Source organism: Astatotilapia calliptera, chromosome 13 (genome assembly GCF_964374335.1).
Source record: "Astatotilapia calliptera chromosome 13, fAstCal68.1, whole genome shotgun sequence".
Classification (NCBI taxonomy): Eukaryota; Metazoa; Chordata; class Actinopteri; order Cichliformes; family Cichlidae; genus Astatotilapia; species Astatotilapia calliptera.
The window spans coordinates 1993143-2006906 of NC_137434.1; the positions used below are offsets into that span (position 1 = coordinate 1993143).

The following is a 13764-nucleotide window of genomic DNA, read 5'->3' on the forward strand; positions in this document are numbered from 1 at the left end:
TGAACAATTTCACTGTGAAATTACTACCAGTGTCTATATTTATTTATTATTAGAACAAAATAACAATAATTTAATATGAATTTATTATATGAAACAACATAAAATCTCCTGAATAAGGATTAATATTTCTGAAAAACTGGAGGTTCTTTTTAGAGTATCTTTTTCTAATGTTTTTTTTGTTTCTGCTCTCCTGAAGGTGGAGAACTTCATTTCCTTCAAATTGGAGGTGTGTGTGAAGATGTAGATGACGGAGACATGTTTATTGATGGCCCCCTTTCTAAAGGGGCTGAACTGCTGCTTGAGGGGGCCAAACCCTCCTCTAACCCTTCTAGCCCCGGGATTACAGGTAGACCTGTCTCTAGACACACTGAGTCAGTAATTCACTACATCAGTTTTGATGCGTAACTTAAAAAGTGTTCTGGCCTTTGTTTAGGAGTGGACCTACTGGTAGATCAACCACTGACCACAGAGATTCTGATGTCCCTGGTAGAGCTGACACGCTTTGAGACTTTGACCCCACGCTTCTCAGCCACAGTTCCCCCGTGCTGGGTGGAGGTGCAGCAGGAGCAACAACAGCGACGCCACCCACAGCACCTTCATCAGCAGCACCATGGAGATGCAGCCCAGCACACACGTACTTGGAAACTTCAAAGTGACAGGTAGCAGTTTTAATTATCTGTACTGTTATGTCTGAGCTAGTGGCTTTATAGTGTAGGGATGCAAATTTGCCTAACAAGTGAAAGACTGCAGGAGAAAACACAGTCCCACAGGTTTGTGAGGAGATTTTTCTTTAAGAATCACTCTTCCTTGAAATCTTTGCCTGTTGCCAACAAAGATAACAAAATACTAACTTTTTTTGTATGTATTAAGTACCGACTAGTGCTGTTGTACTGGTTTCTCCCTTCCCTGCTTTTACTGTCAGTGTAAATGGACCTCTCACATAGTGAGCAGACAAGAGAGGTGGAGCAAACATTTGAGCCAAGTTTAGTCTCTTAGATAACTGTTAGGTTGAGCAAGAGAAGCAGACAGGGAAAGCATTAACGAGCTAAGCTTTTTAATTTTAGTCAACTTGAGTTTGTGCTAAAGTAAAAAAAATGTACAGAAAAAAGAAGCTGTTGGTGTAAAATCATCAGATCCTTTGCTCTTACCCTTAGCTTTAGTATGCTAGCCCACTAGCAACAGGTACACTCCAGCTGACACGCAGGGTAGAAAATCCAAAACCGTATAGAAATGACATGTACGGATCAACTCGTTGTCACCAGTCTGTGTTCCGGGTATCAGTAACACATCTCCCAGTTGATAACCAACATTTTGAATATTTATTTATGAATCTGCTGCTAATGTATCAAAACAGTTGTCAGTCTTGTTTGCTAGTCAGGTCTTCGCACATGTTCCAGTCACACTTAGACATAACTCATGTTTTGAATCATATGTACTTGAATCTCAGCTATAATCAACAGTTCTAGAGCAGCAAATTCTACTTTTGGTTTCTGTTTTGTATCTGAAATCTTGATCATACTTTCCTCATCTACTGGAGTTACAGACATTTCACCATCAACTGGTATGCTCACGAGTCAGTGTGTAGCTTGACATGCTTAATATTTGAAATGGTTGATAATGTGATCGTGTAGGAATACTTTCTTTAATAATGATGACCTCTGTTCTGTCTTCAGCTCTAGCTGGGATGAGCATGTGTTTGAACTGGTGCTGCCCAAGGCCTGCATGGTGGGCCATGTGGACTTTAAGTTTGTCTTGAATGCCAACATCGTCAACATTCCTCAGATCCAGGTCACTCTGCTTAAAAACAAAGCACCTGGGCTGGGCAAAGTCAGTGGTGAGGACATTGTTTTTATACAATTAATGATTGCTTTTAACCAGCAGTGTTTCAGATTAAAGCAGCTTTCTTTTGGGGGGAAGTTTTCATCATTTCTCATTCAGTTAGTATGTATTTTATTCTTACTAGATAGAACTGACTTTATACATCTCAGTATTACTCCTTATCGCTTCAACAGAAACAGCTGTGGACAGGCAGATCTCGTTCCCTCTTTCCAATGTCCTTCATGCAAATGGGGAGAGAAATGGCCAACCTGTAATGCAAGACTTCACAGAGGACATCCAGTTCATGGACATAGAGGAGACATCAGGTCAAACATTTTAGGCAGTTTGAATTTATAAACACTTATTTGCCCTGCAGATGATCACTCACCTAGAACCTTTCATTTCAGATGATGATTCGACTTTGAAATTATTTCTTTCTTTTTGTAAATAAACTGTATGTAAACATAAAATTGTGGTTTCATATGCTTATTGCAGGCTCCATGTTGTGTCCATTCCTGGAAGACCACAAGGAGGACATCCTGTGTGGTCCAGTATGGCTGGCCAGTGGGCTAGACCTCTCTGGCCATGCTGGTATGCTCAGCCTCACTAGCCCCAAGCTGGTAAAAGGTAATAAACACATAGCCAGGTCTTAATTTTCAGTATATCAGACTAAAGCAGTTTCAATAGCCACCTGAATCTCGTACTGGTTTAGAATTAATATTTGTTTCTCCAGTGGCATTGGTGATCATCAAGACTGCCAAACACACAGTTCATTTCAAGTTGATGTAAATATAGGAATGATGACAATAAAGTTAATTTGTCAAACCAGTATTCCAAACTACTTTGGAAGCCCTTTTATTTGGAAATTCATGGTCAAACTCCTAGATCGTCGTGACATAAACAATTCAGTGAGATGGTTATAATGCTGACTGTTAGATGTGAAATGACTTCCTGATCATAGCCTGCAGTTCATATTCATCTACACAGGTGTGTGTCAGTGTTTTACAATTGTCCTGTTGATCCCTCTCTGCTGCAGGCATGGCAGGAGGGAAGTACCGCTCTTTCCTGGTTCACATCAAGGCAGTAAGTGATAAGGGCACGGAGGAGAACCCCCGCCCCGTGGTGAGAATGCCTAGTTCCAAGCCTCAGGGCACCAAAGCGCACTCACTGTCAACCCTCCTTCAAAGGGCTCAGGCTTCTAAGGTACACAATTACAGTTCCTAAGCCAGTCAGATGGCACATAAGTGTTGGATTTCATCAAGTTACAGCCCGTTTAGAGTAATGTTTCTATATGTTTTGTCAACCGAGGCTGTCGGCTCATTTGTTTCCACTGAAAGTGGAGAGTTTATTTATTTTTTAAATAAAGAAAAAAACGGAAGATGTTAACTTGATTGGTCCAAAGTGAACTATTGAATAATTCTTATACTATGAAAAGTCTTGTTTTTGCAATCATTTTGTTTTCCAAGATAAAAACATTCCAAAAAAAATGAACAGCTGGTCTACCCTTGACTTTGTGAAACTACCAAATGCCAAACAAAGCCACATTCATGTATTTGCTACCTTTTATTTTTGTGTGTAGGAGAAAGTCTCCGCAGTGAAGACGGAAACCTCAGCTCCATCAAAGAAAGTAGAAAACCTGCGAGGATGCGACCTGCTTCAGGAAGTTTCAGTCACAATCAGAAGGTTCAAGAAGACGTCAATTCCCAAAGAAAGGTCAGATAACTGCTGAGGTGCTGCTGGCACTGTGGTCAGGTTAAACATTTAACACAGATACATTTTTGCTTAGATGGTTTTTGTGGTGGTTTTTTACAAGTTAGCTGGTCTGTGTCTGCTGCTCTGTCGTTTTCAGGGTCCAACGCTGTGCAATGCTGCAGTTCCCAGACTTCCATGAGAAGCTGCTGGATGCACTGTGTCGGCGAACAGAGGGCGACCCAGCCACGGAGCATGCCCAGAGCCTCATCCTAGATATCTTGTGCTGGCTGGCTGGGGTCTTCTCCAATGGACCTTGCAGGTAGAAGTCAACCTGGAGACATACAGATATAAGATAGCATTACCATAAGGGCTCTAGATTATACATGACCATCACGTTCACATTGTACTAATTGGAATATTGCATTTTGTGTCCTGTTTTTAGCCTTAAAGAAGGAAAGGAGAGTCTGCAGGTGAAAACCAGGACGAGGCTTACCGATATTGTACGGGTGTGTTTCTTTGAGGCTGGCCGGAGTATAGCACACAAATGTGCTCGCTTTCTTGCACTTTGCATTAGGTAAGAAGCCTGTTTGAGCCAAAGATGCAGACAGTTCTTTTACAATTGGGCAAATTTACAACTTAACACGCATAAGGTAGAGGCCTTGTTCACTGATGGAGTGCTAAGATGCTGTTTGTTAGGCAGGTCCACTTATTTGAAAAGGGAAGAGAGACAGAGTGTGCAGTTAATTTCTCACATTCGGCATAAAAAGAAAGTAATGGGTGCTCTGCTGAATGCGTTGTGTCAGCCAACATTATGTTTTTAAGGGTGAGAGGGCTCTACCACAAGTCAAGGCTTACATTAGGGGTTATTAATTTCTTGTAATGTAACATGTGTTCTCTCTTGGTATCTTGTGTTTTGTTTTTTAGGTTTACTTAAATAAAATAACAAGCACGTAGTTTTGTTTCTTGTTACAGTAATGGGAAAGGAGAACCAAGTCAGCAGGGTTTTGGCGTGAGCCTTCTGAAGGCTCTGCTGGACAATATGCCTTACTTGCCTGCAGCAGCAACTGGTGGTGAGTGATTGAGCAACATCTAGCACTCTCCCTTGTCTGTGTTTCTTGACTGTCCAGACTTGATGTTTTACCCTCTCCTCTTTCTTCTGTGGGCTTCCAGGCTCAGTGTTCTGGTACTTTGTGTTGTTAAATTACGTGAAGGAGGAGGACCTGGCAGACTGCAGCACTGCTTGTGCCTCCCTGCTCACCGCCATCTCTCGACAGCTGCAGGACCGCCTCACACCACTGGAGGCCCTGCTGCAGACCAGGTATCTGTATAGCTCTTTAGTCTAAACCCTAGGTTCATAAATTACGTTTTTCTCATCTTATCGTCACCTTATTTTATCCCCCTTTCTTGGATGTTTATCTATTCGTTCCCAGGTACGGACTGTACAGCTCTCCATTTGACCCAGTGCTCTTTGACTTGGAGGTCAGCGGTTCCTCATGTAAGAATGCCTTCAACAGCAGCATCGGAGTGCAGTCTGATGAGATCGACCTCTCCGACATACTCTCAGGTATGAGCACTAAAACTTCACAGGAATTTCTTTCTGTGACCACTGACCTGAACTTGCAGATCTTAAAGCACTGCTCTCCTTTATCACAAGAAGGCTCTATAATGTGAAAATGAAATACATTTTAATGACCAAGTCTGCTCTGACACCTAGTTGAGAGGGGAAAAAAACTCAAAGCATCTTTTACCTCGCAGGGCTTTTTAAAGTACAGTGTGCAAAATATACACTGAACAGTTTCATAATATCTACTATATAATCATTTCAAACTACAGACTTGTCTTGGCTTGTCAGATTTCAGTGAGACTTTTTGCAACTTCTGAGTTGAAGCTGCAACTTATGTGGGTCTACCCATCCACACACCAAAATTGCACCTTCACTGGACCTGAAAGATTCCAGTCAAGCTTTATGCAAAAAAAAGCAAGCTAGTAAACTGAGAAACCCTTGAAGCCCATCAAGTGGAGACACTTCTGTTGAAATAAAATTCCACAGGGTAACTTGAAAGGAGGCTGAATAAGGTGCCCCTGAGTCCTCCCTTAGTTAAGCTGCAATAGGTCTGTACTAAAAAGTGTGGGGTTTTTTGGTGTGTGTGTGTGTGTGTGTGTGTGTGTGTGTGTGTGTGTGTGTGTGTGCACCCTCTCCAGTCACCGTCAACAAGCCACGGCAACTGGCTGCTCCTCCATTTGCCAGTTCTGCTGGGGGTTTCTTCTTGTTAAAAGGGAATCTTTCTTTCCCACTCTGACCAAGTGCTTATGGAAAAAATTAAAAAGAGCATTATGTTTTAAGGGTGAAAGGAGGAACTCAAATGCTTGTTAAGCATATTTTTTTTCAGTTAGTTTTGAATGTTGTATGTTTCGTAGGGAATGGAAAAGTGAGCAGCTGTGCAGCAGCAGAAGGCAGCTTCACAGCATTAACAGGACTCTTGGAGGTGGAACCTTTGCACTTTACTTGTATCTCCACCAGTGATGGCACACGGGTGGAGCGAGATGACGCCAGCATGTTCACTGGTAACCATTTGATCTTAGCTTGGTTTTAGCTGAGGTTTTAGTATGGGAACTGTCCTTTCTTGAAGTTGTATTCTTTGTTTCCAGTGAGTACATTTGGTGTGACCCCAACAGTGGGCGGCCTGTCAACGGGAACGGTTGGAGAAGCTTCTACGGCTCTGAGTTCTGCAGCTCAGGTGGCTCTCCAGTCGTTGTCTCATGCTATGGTGTCAGCAGAGCAGCAGCTGCAGGTCCTGCAGGAGAAGCAACAGCAGCTGCTGAAGCTGCAGCAGCAGGTGAAGAACTAGTTCAGTTATCTGGCCTGTTTAAGCTGCAGGAGCTCAACAAAACTCAATGACAGGAGTGCGGTCATATTAGCATTTTCTTACCCTAAGACAGACTAGCTATTAGAACACAATAGAATAGAACAGAATAGAAATGGTTCAAAAGTAAATAATTACACACTAGGTAGAGAAGTGATGAAATAGGAGTTTGTTTGGCACTGGTTTCTGAGAACCAAATGACCAAGTTATAAAACTTATTTAGCAGAAATCTTTATGACATGATGATGTAAGAAAAAGTCTCAAAGGTTCATAAAGGATATGAAGCCAAATGTTACAGATTGTTAATTTCTTCCACCGAGAAATGCTATTATTGTAGCAAGGACTTGATACAGTTTAAAAACCTAACCACAGTTCATGGCTGTGGAAACCATGTTCTGACTGGACACTAAATGTTTGCACAAAACTGAAGAGATCCAAGAAATTAAAAGACAAGAAATGCTGAAAGCTTTTTCCAGTTTTGGATTTCTCTAAAGTTTGCCATGTTGCTCTAATACAAATCTAGTGTTTTTATCCTGTGGCTGTAATATTCTTTGTATGCTGTAAACAGAAGGCCAAGCTGGAGGCTAAGCTGCATCAGACCACCTCAGCAGCAGCAGCTGCTGCCTCAGGCGTGGGACCTATACACAACTCTGTGCCTTCAAACTCTTCCTCTGCGCCAGGCTTTTTCATTCATCCTTCTGACGTCATCCCCCCAACACCTAAAACCACACCCCTCTTCATGACCCCTCCTCTCACACCCCCCAATGAGGTGGTTTCTGCAGCCTTCAGTGCTGAGCTGGCTCACCTGTTCCCTGGTTCCATGATGGACCCTGGGCCTGTCAACCTGGCTGCACACAAGAACACACAGAAAGCCAAACCAGTTAGTAACAAGTAGCTCCATGCTTTGTGGCTATTTATCCCTGAGTCATTGGGATATTTATATAGCTATTGCTGCATATATCACTTTCAACAAATGATTTTAGATCTAGATAGATTTATCTAACTTGATAGATTGCTTTGCAGTAAAATGAGAAATGTCTCTCTTTCTGCCTCAGAGCCCAATGGGCAGTGGTCTGGCTTTGGCCATTTCCCAGGCATCTCACTTCCTGCAGCCTCCTCCACATCAGTCAATCATCATAGAGCGGATGCACTCGGGTATGTCATGTAGGACTATTCCATATTGACCACCTAACCTAGTGCTTAAATGTCAATATTTTAAGACTGGAAGATTCTGAAACTTTCTGAAAGTTTTAATCATGTTTCATTTGTTGCTAATTACGTTAGGAAATACCGTCAAATTAAATATTTGTGGAAAATAAACTGAGCTTGCTCATGAGTGTGCTATGTTTTTCCTCCCAGGAGCTCGCCGTTTTGTAACTTTGGACTTTGGCCGTCCTGTTTTGCTGACGGATGCTCTGATCCCCACCTGTGGCGACCTGGCCTCTCTGTCCATAGACATCTGGACTCTGGGTGAGGAGGTGGATGGCCGCAGGCTGGTGGTGGCCACAGACATCAGCACCCACTCCCTCATTCTGCATGACCTGCTGCCACCACCTGTTTGCAGGTTCATGAAGGTCTGTTTCTCTCTGTTTTACTTTGGGGCAGAGTTGTGGGTTGGCTTACGTGATGTTTTAAATTTCTTTGTTGAGTTAAAAATCTGCCGCAATGATGGATGTAATACTGCTATTGTGGGCTGCCTCATATTCTCAGATCACTGTGATTGGGCGCTATGGCAGCACCAATGCTCGTGCTAAGATTCCACTGGGCTTCTACTATGGCCACACTTATATCCTGCCTTGGGAGAGTGAACTGAAGCTGATGCATGATCCTCTTCGGGGAGAGAGCGAAGCTGCCAGTCAGCCAGATGTGGATCAACACCTGACCATGATGGTGGCTTTGCAGGAGGACATCCAGTGCAGGTGAGACAGGAAGTAAAGCAGATACAGATGCCTCATTTGAGTTTGACTATAGCTTCATTGAACAGACTTGAGATATTTGGTGGTGTCTGTGGCTCAGGAGGTTGAGCAGGTCATCTCCTAATTGAAAGGTCAGTGAGTTGATTCCTGGCTACTCCAGCCTGCATGCCAAATATCTTTGAGCAAGATACTGAACCTTAAGTTGCTCCCGATGTGTTTATCACAGTGTTAATGTGTGTGAATGCTAGATGGAAATGGTTAAACAAGACATGTATAAAGCACTACAATGTCGTGAAAAAGAGTTTGACCTCTTCCTGATCTCCTAATGTTTGTGTATATTGTATATCACACTTTTTATATCACTACGTGTATCACAAGGTTTCAGATCATCAAACAAACTTAATTATTAGATAATGATAACACAAATAAACACAAAATTCAGTTTCCAAATGAAGTTTATTATTATTAAGGGGAGCTGGTTGGTTACCCTAGCAGCAACAGCTGCAATCAGGTGTTCACAGTAACTCCCAAAGAGTCTTTTACCGCACTGTGGAGGAATTTTGGCCCACTCATCTTTGCAGAATAGTTGTAATTCAGCCACATTGGAGGATTTTCAAGCATGAACCCCCCTTTTAAGGTCATGCCACAGAATCTCAATTGAATTCTGGGTCAAGACTCTGACTAGTCCACTCCAAAGTCTTCATTTTGTTTTTCTTAAGCCATTCAAAGGTGGACTTGCTGGTGTCTTTTGGACCATTGTCCTGCTGTGAAACCCGAGTACGCTTCAGCTTGAGATCATAACCAGACAGCAGAATTCATGGTCCCATTTACCACAGCAAGTCTTCCAGGTGCTGAGGCAGCAGAGCAGCCTCACCAGCTTCACCACTGTTCAGAGTTTTCTCCATTTGTGTATAATGGATCTGACTGTGGTTCAGTGAAGTTCCAAGGCTTAAGAAATGGCTTTTAGCCCTTTTCAGACTGATAGACATCAGTGATTTTGTTTCATTAGATCATGGTCTGCTTCAATTTGTCAGATGGGTTCTATTTAAGTGGTTTCTTGATTCAACAGGTCTGCCAGTAATTAGGCCTGACTATGTTTAGTAAAACTGAACTTAAATATCCAAAAGTTGATTCTGCTCATCTGGACGTAGCATTTTGTGGGAGAAACGTTTCGTCACTCATCCAAGTGACTTCTTCAGTCTCAGCTGACTGCAGGTTTCCCCAATCTTATAAACAGTACATTTACACAATGACTGAACCCAGCCCACTGAAGGAACAATGGGCTGGGAGGTCAGTTCCTTAATCTTAATATGCAAATTCTCATGACCATTGATCAACAACCACTGACCAAAACCCACTGATCAAAGACCACTGATCAATGGCCATGAGTACCATTCACAGAGTTGGGGAATGGCTGCAATCATAGCATTGTAAGATGGCGAAAGCTGTACCCTTAAGCCCCCTCCTCAATTCAGAGATGGTCTTTCCCTTTTCACGTAAATGGCCTCCTTAACTCCGCGCTCAAACCAGCGTTCCTCCCTGTCCAGGATGTGTACATCCTCATCTTTGAAAGAGTGTCCACTAGCCTGACGAGGTAGCTCTTCTGTGTTGTGCCGTCCGCTTCGCCAGAGGTTGTTTGGTTTCCCTGATGTATAAATCCTGACAATCCTCCTGGCACTTAACAGCGTACACTATGTTACTCTGTTTGTCTCGGGGGACCCGATCCTTGGGGTGGACCAATTTTTGGCGCAGCGTGTTTTGGGGTTTAAAAGCCACAGAGACCCGGTGTTTAGAAAAAATGTGTCTCAATTGCTCCGATACTCCTGACACATATGGGATCACTACAGGGTTCGCTTGGGCAGCGGTTGTCCTTCTCTCCTGGATCGGCTGGAGCTTTCTTTAGGTGCCTTTCCAGTTTTGACAAAGGTCCACCTGGGATAACTTAAATAATGTAGTGATTTCATCTGACGGGCGATCGTGGCTCAAGAGTTGGGAGTTCGCCTTGTAATCGGAAGGTTGCCGGTTCGAGCCCCGGCTTGGATAGTCTCGGTCGTTGTGTCCTTGGGCAAGACACTTCACCCGTTCCCTACTGGTGGTGGTCAGAGGGCCCGGTGGCGCCAGTGTCCGGCAGCCTCGCCTCTGTCAGTGCGCCCCAGGGTGGCTGTGGCTACAATGTAGCTTGCCATCACCAGTGTGTGAATGTGTGTGTGAATGGGTGGATGACTGGATATGTAAAGCGCTTTGGGGTCCTTAGGGACTAGTAAAGCGCTATATAAATACAGGCCATTTACCATTTACCATCTGCAAAAGAAGTTTGTAAATTTTTTGGTGGTGTTGTGAATTTTCCAATTTTGTATTTATTTACCAGGTATAATCTAGCTTGCCATCGGCTAGAGACTCTTCTGCAGAACATCGACCTGCCACCTCTCAACAGCGCCAACAATGCCCAGTACTTCTTAAGAAAACCAGATAAGGTTGTTGAGGAAGATCAGCGTGTTTTCTCAGCCTACCAGGACTGCATCCAGCTGCAGCTACAGCTTAACCTGGCTCACCATGCGGTTCAGCGGTTGCGTGTATCACTGGGTACCAGCCGCAAGTCACTCTCAGCAGCTGGGGCTCCGGAAGCAAAGGAGCTAGTTCACAACTCCTCCACAGAGCAACTGAGAACCATCATCCGCTACTTGCTGGACACACTGCTCAGCCTGCTGCATTCTAATAATGGTGAGCTGAACTCTGCTGGATCTGCTTTTTAGTGAAGTTGTACATTTCACAGATGACTTTGTTAGTAACGTGTGGATTGAAACGTTGTTACACATGATTGATTCATTTTTATGGGTATTTTTAGGCCATTCTGTCCCCTCGGTGCTCCAGAGCACATTCCATGCCAAGGCCTGTGAGGAGCTCTTCAAACATCTTTGCATCAGTGGGACGCCCAAGATCCGACTTCATGCCGGCCTGCTGCTGGTGCAGCTTTGTGGAGGCGAGCGCTGGTGGGGCCAGTTCCTCTCTAATGTACTGCAGGAGCTCTACAACTCTGAACAGCTGCTCATCTTTCCCCAGGACAGGTAAAGAACTATCAGATTCCATATAGTCACAACATTTTAGATTAATGTGAAATTCAATAAATAATAATAATAAATAATGAAAAAAGGTAGGGTTTTTAATGAAAAATAAAATAATTTTTCAGTCCCACAGGAAAATCTAATCATGACATTACACATTGGTTTGTATCAAAATGTTGACTTCTAATGAACGGTTAAAAAAAAAAAAGAAAGAAGGAAAGGAAAGGAAACATAAACCAAATCAAAACCAACCTCTCCCACCATAGAGTTGTTTAACCCTCTGCAGTCGATGGATACGCTGGCACGTCCAAATCACATGACCAATTTAAGATGACACAGCAACAAGATGCAACGACCCAGATTCTTCATTTCAAAAGTGTGGATGTGTGGACTGTATATGAATTTATAATTGTTGATCGGCCATGTAAACCCAGAGTTATGATAAAAAATACATGCGGTGTATTTTTCTGAATAAAACAGTGGTATTTACTCCTGGAAGAAATGGTAGAAACAGTGTTTTCTAACTACAGTGCTATAGCAAGAATTCTCCGCTTGCAGAGCAAAAAGAAAGGAAAAGAAAAAAAACACCCCTTCCCTATTGGTGTTAAAGTGTACCATGTTGACCAATCAAAAAAGTATATGGCAACATGTGGTATGTGGTTGGCTAGGGTGGCACTAACAAAGGCAGAGCAGTGAATGAGGGATGGGGCTCTCACATGTACTCTACCCACATAAACTGTCTGGAACTGCTGGCAGTTCACCTGTCGCTAAAACATTTTCTGCCTTGGCATAGAGGTCATCATGTTTCATTGAGATCGGACAATTCCACATTTGTGGCCTACATCAACAGACAGTGCCCCAAGTTACACACACTGGCACACAGACTGATGGTCTGGAGCAGTGTTCACCTGCTGTCTCTGAGAGCAACTCGCATGCCATGGATCTTGAACTTTGGAGCAGATCTTCTCTCTAGGGGCAACTCACTGTGTGGAGACTGGAAGCTTCACCCGAGGTGGTGAAGCAGATCTGGCTGCAATTCGATCAGGCGACTGTGGACTTGGAGAATGCTCAGTGTCCCTTTTTTTTTTTTGTTTTGTTTTGTTTTGTTTTTTCCCCCCTGCACGATTAGAAAGCTCCACTGGGGATGGATGCTGTGGCTCACAATCTCCAAGAACCCTCCTCTATGCCCTCATTTCTCCAACTCTGCCCAGAGCGAGAGAGAATGGTCACGTTGTCATCCTGATAGCCCCACACTGCCCAGGGAAGCACTGGCTGGTGGAGATTTTTCAGCTGCTGCGCAGAGACCTCCTGTCTCTTGCATGGGGGGAAATATTCCATCCCCACCTAGAGAGGCTAGCTCTATGTGAGTAGTTTAACCTGAACACTGTGGGGCTTCCCCACAGTGTTATCGACGCTAGTCACTGTTCTAGAGCGTGGCGTGTGTTTGAAAAGTGGTGCTTAGAGCTGCATTCTCTTGTTTCCCTTTTGAATCCCTGGAACAGGTTTGAGTTAACATTTCTGTCCTTGAAGACAACTCTATATGAAGGTCAACCTTGCCTTTATCCCAAAGGTTCTTGGCACATGTTCCTCTGTAGAACTGCTGGCCTTTTACCCACGCCTTTCACCTCAGATTCCCACATATGGGAAATCCTGTGTATAAACAGCGCCTTTCCTATTGGATAGTAGGAGCAATTGCCCTGGCCTTCACTAGCAGGGGTCTTCAGCCTCTTGCCCCACTAGAGGTCTGGCAACCTCATGGGCTCTCTTTAAGGGAGTTTCTATCCAGGAGGTGTGTGCAGCTGCATGGTGGGCCTCACCTCACACATTTGCTAGGTTTTACAGGCTAGATGTAACAGCGCCTAACCTGGTGCATTCAGTCCTCTGTCTTCCCAGGTGGGAGCTTCTCCCCTGTGAAGTGCTATTGGTGACAGTTGTCTTCTCAGCAGGCATGTCTGTCAATCTGGGAGTTAGTCTTCCTCCTATAGTGAGACACGAAACAAATGCTATCAAAGAGAACTTCAGGTTATGTATATAACCCCGGTTCTCTTGAGTAGCATGAGTTAGTGTTTCACCAGACCACCCGCCTTCTATGGAAGCAAGGAAGAGGTGGACTTGCTTTGAATGACATCTGAGGCACTAGCCCCTCATGACATGGGTGTCACTTAGCCAGCCTGTAAAGACGTAAAGGTATTTGAGCTTCTGATGAGGTCACACAGGAGGCCTTCCCATAGTGAGACACTCACTGTACTATGCTACTCAGAGAACTGGGGTTATACACATAACCTTAGGGTTTGTTTTTTGTTTTTGTTTGTTTGTTTAAAATAAACAAATCCACAAACTAGCTGATGTTTAGTTCTAACTTCGGCTCCTGAAGCACAGAGACTAACAATATCCAATAGGGAGTCGCACATG

At 43.7% G+C, this 13764-nt stretch overlaps 1 protein-coding gene across 4 annotated transcripts in view; it reads left to right on the forward strand.

Annotated features, from left to right (window-relative positions):
- Nucleotides 1-13764, forward strand: part of birc6 (baculoviral IAP repeat containing 6) — a 132706-nt gene that overhangs the window by 41931 nt on the left and 77011 nt on the right. For all 4 annotated transcript variants that reach the window (XM_026190469.2, XM_080288211.1, XM_026190473.2 and 1 more), the window contains exons 11-30: nt 197-346; nt 434-659; nt 1674-1834; nt 2013-2144; nt 2314-2445; nt 2855-3021; nt 3398-3531; nt 3668-3829; nt 3953-4084; nt 4483-4580; nt 4681-4828; nt 4941-5074; nt 5929-6075; nt 6160-6347; nt 6943-7254; nt 7430-7529; nt 7734-7948; nt 8085-8293; nt 10659-11011; nt 11136-11355. In XM_026190469.2, coding sequence (XP_026046254.1) covers nt 197-346; nt 434-659; nt 1674-1834; nt 2013-2144; nt 2314-2445; nt 2855-3021; nt 3398-3531; nt 3668-3829; nt 3953-4084; nt 4483-4580; nt 4681-4828; nt 4941-5074; nt 5929-6075; nt 6160-6347; nt 6943-7254; nt 7430-7529; nt 7734-7948; nt 8085-8293; nt 10659-11011; nt 11136-11355 — 3520 coding nt within the window. The remainder of the gene's footprint in view (nt 1-196; nt 347-433; nt 660-1673; nt 1835-2012; nt 2145-2313; nt 2446-2854; nt 3022-3397; nt 3532-3667; nt 3830-3952; nt 4085-4482; nt 4581-4680; nt 4829-4940; nt 5075-5928; nt 6076-6159; nt 6348-6942; nt 7255-7429; nt 7530-7733; nt 7949-8084; nt 8294-10658; nt 11012-11135; nt 11356-13764) is intronic.